This window comes from Odontesthes bonariensis, chromosome 1 (genome assembly GCF_027942865.1).
Source record: "Odontesthes bonariensis isolate fOdoBon6 chromosome 1, fOdoBon6.hap1, whole genome shotgun sequence".
NCBI classification, from domain to species: domain Eukaryota; kingdom Metazoa; phylum Chordata; class Actinopteri; order Atheriniformes; family Atherinopsidae; genus Odontesthes; species Odontesthes bonariensis.
The window spans coordinates 32,446,176-32,453,868 of NC_134506.1; the positions used below are offsets into that span (position 1 = coordinate 32,446,176).

Below are 7,693 nucleotides of genomic sequence, written 5' to 3' on the forward strand. Positions count from 1 at the left end.
GCGCGCTACACAAGGGACAAAGCTGCATTCATCCCACGCCCCTGTCTCCTTCCTCGGGCTGAACAGTAACAAAGTGTTTGATGCCACTTCTGATTAAATGCTGACAATAGAGAGACGATGTCCCCTTTCATTCCGCAACTAGTGGATTGCACTCACGTCTCTCCTCTGAATTATGACCCTCCACCAGCGCTGCATCGAGTCAAGATTCGAAACTTTGATCAAATTCACATCAGCAAATGTCTTTTAATTGGCTGGTTTGGACTATCAGCTCTATAAATAACATGACACAGAAGACGAAAGCTCTTGGAAAAAAGACATTGTATTGTTAGAAAAAAAAATCATGAATGGCAAACACAGGAGAAGCTCACAGTTGAACACAGTGACAACAAAAATAAAGAACAAAAAAAAGAGAGAAATCCCAGTGTACGCGCAAAACAGCGGTCAAATGTAAGTCCGACAAGCTTTTCTCTGTTCCATCAGGCAAAATGACACAAACGTCACAGTAAAAACAATACATATAACAAAACACTTAAAGGAGGTACAAATCCAACAAATCAACACGTTAAATAATAAGCCAACAGACGACAAAACAAAATCATAAATACACAGAGAAATAAATAAGTTTTCTACACTACAAGATTGCCTTAAACAAATCCGGCCGTTTCCCATCGAGCCATTGTCGTGCTTTTGCATCTAGAATATTTTTTTTTTGCATAAAGTCTTTAACACCATAAAAACAATGTTGTGCAAAATGATAGTCAAGTCCACAGTTTGACGGCTGTCACTGCAAGCAGGGCAAGGGGCTCGTGTGTCATTCTGAGGCCGCTGCTCCACCAACGTGTCCTTTAGTGCATAATAAACCTCCCATTATTTATTGTTGTACACTCTCCAGTAGTCTGTGAGGGAAAATAAGAAACAACAATTAAAATGAGTTTGCACAGTTTGAAGAAATAAATAGTCTCTTTTAGATACTTCAGGCAAGTTCATTGCAACATGTGAATATCGTGTTCCATATTTTCAGGTTTTTTCTTTTGCAAATGGCATTTAATACAGGTCAAATAAGATATTTGGAGTCATTTTTAATAAATTACATTTAGACTGAATAAAATCTTAGAATAGCTAAAGTTATTTGTCAAGAAAAAAATGCACACGTGTATATATGTATATTTGGGTAGAGTTAGAGCTTTTTGTATCGTCTTGCTCTTGTGTGTGTGTGTCATGACTTCACCGGTCCACCCCCAGTTCAGTGCAGACTCTCACCTGCTTCACCTCTTCATGACTGGTCTAAATGCAGTGACCTTGTCATCCTGCACTGTCCCACAGGCTTCACTGAGGTCAGATGAGTGAATCTCTGCTTTGCCACTAGAGAATCCTGCACAATCATACAAAAGCACATCTCAAGAAAGCTGCCCCAAGTAAAAATAGGCAGAAAGTGTGTCCATCCCGGCATGACTTCAGATATTTTTTTAATGTCAGTTACATTCAACAATATAAGTATAAATCCAACCCAGTTAGCAGTGCTGGCGTCGTTAACATTGTGAAGTGCTGTGTAATTGTGCCCCTAAATTATAAATAAGAACATAATAAAAACTTGTCATCTGCAGCAGTTTAAGGACATGGCGTACCTTCAATCGTGGAGTACTGACACGTGTCTGGGAGTGCAGCATAGGATGAACACTGAAGTTGGAGGCCCTTATGAGTATAGCTGCTTGTGCCATAAACTTTTGAGTGCAAGGATGAGCCGTCGGGGAACGAGCTGTCTGCATTGGTGACACTGCTTGAGTCATGGAGGCCTCTCATGGCTCCACATTGTCCAGTAGGAGCCCCAGAAAGTCTGGTGCTCTGTAGCTGGCAGTCCCCAGTTGAGTTTCCTGTCCTCAGCTCAGAGCCATGCTCCTGAGGGCTCAGTATGACCCCTGAAGCTGCCGTACGGGCCAGAGACCAAATCCGTGGCTTGTCTGATGCTTCAAAGTGAGACAGGGACACCGTTCCTGCCGATGGGCCAGTCAGAGATGCTGCCTTGGAAAGTGCAGGATCCAGGAAATCGGACGAGAGAGGGGGCAGGGTGGTGACACTTTTGATGGCACAGGGGAATGAGTGGAAGCTGTTAGTTAAACTCAGGTGCAGCTCAGAGCTGCAGTCTCTTTTGTGAGGAGCTCCAGATGCTGCCATGGCCCTGTGGAGGTCCTGCTCATCTGCTGCCACCTTTTCACAGTCACTGTCCAGCTTGTCACAGTCGTCCTCATCCATGTCATCCAAGTCACTCAGATGCAGATCCTTCTCCTCTTTGCAATCACTGGAATCTGCGTGAAAGGAATAAGTATGTTCTGATTGTATGGACTTCTTTTTAACCCTGACCCTGCTTTTTCGTCCTTAATTTCTTTTTGCAAAGCAACCATTGGCCGAGAAATAGCTTAAATACTGTATTAGTAGTACATAAAAAAATTTTTAAAAGAAAAGAAAAAAGCAACTTCATGCCACTATAAAGTAGACAAATAGTTACCTTTGATGACACAGTCTTGGTCACTCTTGTTCAGGTCGTCCTTCCTGTCATCGTTGGCCTTATTCTTTGGCGACCAGGTCATCTTGTTCTCCTTCTTTAGCCTCCTCCTGGCATTGGCGAACCAGGTGGATACTTGGGTCAGGGTCATTTTGGTGATGATGGCCAGCATGATCTTCTCGCCCTTGGTGGGGTAGGGGTTCTTGCGGTGCTCATACAACCACGTTTTCAGGGTGCTAGTGGTTTCACGTGTGGCATTCTTTCTTCGAGCTGTGCCATTGAAGTCTACTGTCCCATATCTGGAATATGACACGCACACATGAAATTGGACATGCACAAAGTTGTCATTGGTGCAGTTGGTAAAGTGTATCATTCACTCAGACATTCTATACTCCTATTCACTCAGACATTCTATACTCCTACTCCTCACTGTTTGAAATATATACAGCTTCACCTAATGTGGGGCATCAATATTGAGTTACACCCTGGCCTCTGGTTTGAATGTGACAAATTCCCTCAGTGAAGGATTGCTTTTACTGATAAGTAGTGGAATCCTTACTGACAGGTGCATGGAACACATAATGGGCAAAAATAGATAGAACTTACCTGTCATACTGATATTGTCCCAGTGAATGATCGTATGGATAGTATGCCGCAGTTTGAGTGATTCCAGAGTGCAAAGTGCCTGTGCTGTCCTTAATGTCATATTGTGGATTCTGCAAATGAGACAAGAGTTTGTTATAAATTTAATACATTATGAGTTTTGACTTCAAAACTTCTCATGAGCATTTTAAAGATTTTGGGCAAACCTCTTGCATTTACATTAAAGACATTTTGTGATGTCCATGCTCTCAAAACACGAGTAAATCAATCAAACTGAGAGAGAACTGAGTTAGAAATGGATTGATCTTGAGCACTTTTCTTTTGATTTTTAAACAATAAATATCATTTGATTTTGAAATTCTGCTATTTCTGATTATATTTTTCCTTGCTTTGATATATTTGTCTGGCATATTATTGAACGGCAATTTCATCGTCATTAAGCTTTTTAAAGTAAGAGCAAAGGAAGAAAAGTTCCATCTGCATCATGTCCATTTAACAAACCATTCAGTCCTCTATCTGCTCCGGCACAGTTGTTTTTCAAGTAATCATTTTACCAGTGAATTAACGCTATTTATTTGCTTTATTCAAAGGCTGATGCTGTAACATTTGTTCTAATATGTTTGAATCAAAGCAGAGTGGGGGAGGATTGCTTTATCCGAAGCTCATTTGAGATTAGTCAAGGGTTTCTGTCCTCCCTCTCCTCTTCTCGGTGATATTTTTTTGTTTTTACTCTTTTCTTTTTTTGTTTTCAAAGGGTACGGTGATAAGAATGACAGTTGGATTAAACAGCTTGTCGAGACAGATATGTTTGCAGTGTGAGATAAATTGATAAACCCAGCTGATCGATCAACCCGAGCCCCCCTCCTATGCGCATCAGAGAAGCCCACCAGAGTAGAGTAGATAGCGGATGGGTCGGTGCTGTAGGGGAAGTAGTTGGCGTAGTTCTGGCTGGCTGCGGCCGCTGCGGCGTAAGGAGAGCTGTACATCCCCAACGCTGCGTTCAGCTCCGTCCGGCTGCTCGCCAGGAGCCGGTTCTCGTAGGACGGGCAGCAGAAGGAGGCAGCGGCGGCGGCAGCGGCGGTCTGGGAGCCGCCTGTCCCGTCAGAGACCGACCTGGAAATCGAATCGCAGCAAGTCGTACTGGGGTTTGCCGACACGAAAAACTGTATGAAGAGAACCGTGGATAGATATGGTCATTTGGCTGTTTCAGTTTTGACGTGGATGCCTGTGACAACTCTAAAGTGACTGCAAGAATATATCTATCTCAGCAAGTGTTGTGTTTCGTAAAACGAGAGAAAATGGGAGCTGGTTTTGTTTGTCTCTTTCTGGGGCACGTCAGTATATCCGTCACGAACAAGGTGTTAGCTTGCCCTTAATAAAGGTAAGTCAGCCTTCAGAGAATTCTTGGAATGAGAGAAAGTAGCTTCCATCGGAAACAAGCGCGAAAATCTCCTCACTGCCTTTCTGCATGATTTAACAAAAACGTGTAAATGTAAAACTTCAAACTAAAGTAGACCGCAAAGACAATTGTTTTGCAGGGGATGTTAAGAGTTTTGCGCAATGTGTGCGTAAAAGTGACCTGCTCCAGCATTTTACCCGCTGTAGGATTACAATTTCAACATAATAAAGAAAAGTCCGAGTCAAAACAATCACCACCTGATCTCGAGTTCAGACGCATTTAAATGTTGTAAGTGTTCTGCTCAAGACTGAAATAGCTAAAAGTTGTGTGATAACTTTGCCAAGAGAGTAACTTCTGTCCCCTGAACGACGTGAACTTCTTCGAACTTGTCATTCGGAGCAATAACAGTGTCATTAACGTTTGTTTTAAATGCCTTTTTCATCGATTTTTATAGGATTTCAACATAATCCCATCCTATAGGTCGTATTAATCCCAACAGAAAGTTTGCGAGGTTGCACAGCATGCGTAACAGCGTGATTACACTTCGCTGTGTGCAATAGGTGACATTCATCTCTATTGTCATCAGAAAAACACGTGAGTTCATTCATAATTCAGAGTAATTGGACACGGGTTCGTGTATATCGATATTTGGTTGAACAACAAAACCACCACGCGAAAAAAAAAAAAAAAGCTGCCAATGCTGTCAGTGCAGTCGCTCAGTTATCAGCGTTTCTTACAAAAGAAAAGTCCTCTGATAAGTGAAATGAAAGAAAACATGCAAAAGTCACCAGTTTGTGCAGAAGGTAGACTTAGGAGAAATAAAAACTGAGGTGGCTTACCTGTGAAGTTGCATTGTAAGGGTATCCAAACTGCGAGAAAGACATAGCTGCTTCTTTTGTTACCATCAGGAATATTCTTCAACCTTGATCGATTGCAACCAATTCTACTTCAAATCCACCGTCTTCCCCACATTTCCACGCACGGCCTTTCGCTCAATAATAGATGACTTCACTCAAAGGAGGGAGACTTTAGGCTGGCACCAGCTGCAGATTGTTTTATATGAATGAATAATCCCTCCTAGGGCTCAATAAGAAATTAAATTAAGCGTCATTAAGTGCCAAAAAAATTGTTGTTGTGTTAGCTGAAGGAGGCTTAAAGGATAACGTAAGTCTTCCAAGATATGGACTCTGCTTGTGCTATTATTTGTGGCTCTATAGTTCTTTAGCATTCATCCATGCAAGGGTATCAGCGTGACGTCACTGTAATCCCGGAACGGCAGGGTACCAAGGATAGAATAATGTCTTTGCCAATCACAACCAACGCAGGGTTTTCTTAAGGTGCACTGTACACTTTGGTGCCCTGCTTTTCTAAGAGAATAACTTTTTCTGAGTTATTGTTTCAGAAAATTGTACTGTAACAACACAGCTCATGGAAGCCCATTGTGAAGCTGAATAAATCAGAAATGAAGAAACATTTTTTCTATTTTGTCCGTCTTGTGACTTGTGATTTATCACATTAGTTGTTACTCAACAGGACGCTGTCTAGCCTCCTGCAGTTTTCTGTCAAAAAAGGTTTAAGACTTTCATCTCATTTACAGTTCATCTTAGCTAGCGCTGAAGTGAACAATCCCCTTTATACTTTCTTATTTTCTTTCTTTTTTTCACTCCTAACTACTGTTCGCCTTTGGCTCTTTGGCCACAGGTCCATCTCGGAGTTAATGACGATGGTGTTTCTATCTTTCTCTGTTAGAAAGAGGGGCAGTCCCAGCAGGAGCCGTTAGAGGCGTTTTTGGCAGGTCAATAGACCAGTGATTGATGCGTGCCTGGAGACCTGCGTGACCATTACGCGTAATGCGTAATTGTATCAATTAACAAATGGATACATGCCCTTGTTTAACCAACGAGTAACAGAGTGAAAATATGCCTTGGAGGTGAAATCCGAAGAGCTGTGCGAGAAAAAAAAAAAAGGAAAGACATTGGAAGCCGTACTCCACAGTCTAATTAAATATCCGTGCATGGGGGCGACGACAATTGCGTTTTAACTGAATGATGCTCACTTGAAAGATGGGTAAGAAATAATGCTGCCTCACAGTGAATGAAACTTGAAATAATTTTAAGCCTTATTAGATCAGCAGCTCAACCATCACCGGTGCTCTCACTCTCTCTTATAAACACAAACAAGCTGTGCCTTCTCCTCTTCCTCTCCTCTTGCGCTGAGCTGGCCCAGGCAGGGAGGAGGCGGCTCCACTATAGCCTACACATATCTGTAATGATAGTGACAGCAATGATCAGTTCCACTGAGTTATATGATCTGCTTCTTTCTGGCTGTCTAGAGCAGTATAAGTTGTCCGTTGCCACGACTGATATCTTGTGCCAAATCTGCCAGTGCCCAGACTTTCCTTGACTGATGACTGGCGTTGACTCCCCATGAGATCCATCTGCGATTACGTGCTTTCTCTCCGAGGGGCGCTAAAGAGCCACGTGTCGGAGATCGAGATCTCCCCGTCTCGGATTCTCCACAGAGATAAAGTGGGCAGAGTGGTCGTGATCTAGGCTCCTGAAAGTGCCATTTTCAAATAAATCTCACGCACACCACTCCTTTGGTCCGGGCAACAGTTCACTGCTGCTGACAGGCAACTATAAGCTCCAACTTGGAAGTTGTTGGATAGAAGGCCCCGGTCCTATGTCATTCCTAATGTTACCAAACTGTATAAAGCATTTCATGTGCTTGAATTAGTAAGCAGTCTAATTTTTCTTGTGTATGTTTAACATCATCCTGCATTCTCACTTTTTTATAATATTTTAACTTAGAGCCAGGCTTATTTTACAAAAACAATGTGATAAGTTAAAAAAAAAAGAAAAGATTCTATTCAAACTAAATGGCACTTTTATTATATCATAACTGCATGCTAGTGAAAAAAATAAATCTCAGAATCATCTATCTGAATGAGCAAAACAACATGGATTTTGACGTACTCAGAAGAGATACATTTAAAAAAGCACAGTTTTCTTCTTTGTGGAAGTGAAATTTCCTGATAATTATAAGGTTTTTAATTAATAAACATTATTTCTATCATCTAAGTAACACGTGATACCTCTATGAATGATGCTCATTGCTTGTTTTTATGCTGCTTTATGCTGTTCTTTTAAATGCCTTGTCTTTATGAAAAGCACATTGAGTTGCCTGTGGTA

At 41.7% G+C, this 7,693-nt stretch overlaps 1 protein-coding gene across 3 annotated transcripts; it reads right to left on the reverse strand.

Moving 5' to 3' along the window:
* Positions 1-294: 294 nt before the first annotated feature.
* irx6a (iroquois homeobox 6a) lies at positions 295-6,279 on the reverse strand. Of its 3 annotated transcripts, none has more exons than XM_075464638.1 (7): positions 5,342-6,279; positions 3,991-4,266; positions 3,107-3,216; positions 2,504-2,799; positions 1,626-2,303; positions 1,261-1,372; positions 295-896 (listed from the first exon to the last, which is right to left on the reverse strand). In XM_075464638.1, the coding sequence occupies exons 1-6, from the start codon at positions 5,405-5,407 to the stop codon at positions 1,266-1,268; spliced, it is 1,533 nt and encodes a 510-aa protein (XP_075320753.1). In that variant the 5' UTR covers positions 5,408-6,279; the 3' UTR covers positions 295-896; positions 1,261-1,265. The 3 variants fall into 3 exon arrangements, with proteins under 3 accessions (XP_075320753.1, XP_075320754.1, XP_075320759.1); XM_075464639.1 differs by having other exon boundaries at positions 3,991-4,216; positions 5,342-6,277; XM_075464644.1 differs by lacking the exon at positions 3,991-4,266 and having other exon boundaries at positions 5,342-6,277.
* Positions 6,280-7,693: the final 1,414 nt, after the last annotated feature.

Excerpts from the sequence above, each read along its gene's own strand:
- irx6a (XM_075464638.1), bottom strand. The coding sequence starts at position 5,407 with ATGGTAACAAAAGAAGCAGCTATGTCTTTCTCGCAGTTTGGATACCCT. Across the intron at positions 3,217-3,990 it reads CCGCTATCTACTCTACTCTG|AATCCACAATATGACATTAA; the intron begins GTGGGCTTCTCT and ends TCTCATTTGCAG. Across the intron at positions 2,304-2,503 it reads CCAAGACTGTGTCATCAAAG|ATTCCAGTGATTGCAAAGAG; the intron begins GTAACTATTTGT and ends CCTTTCACGCAG.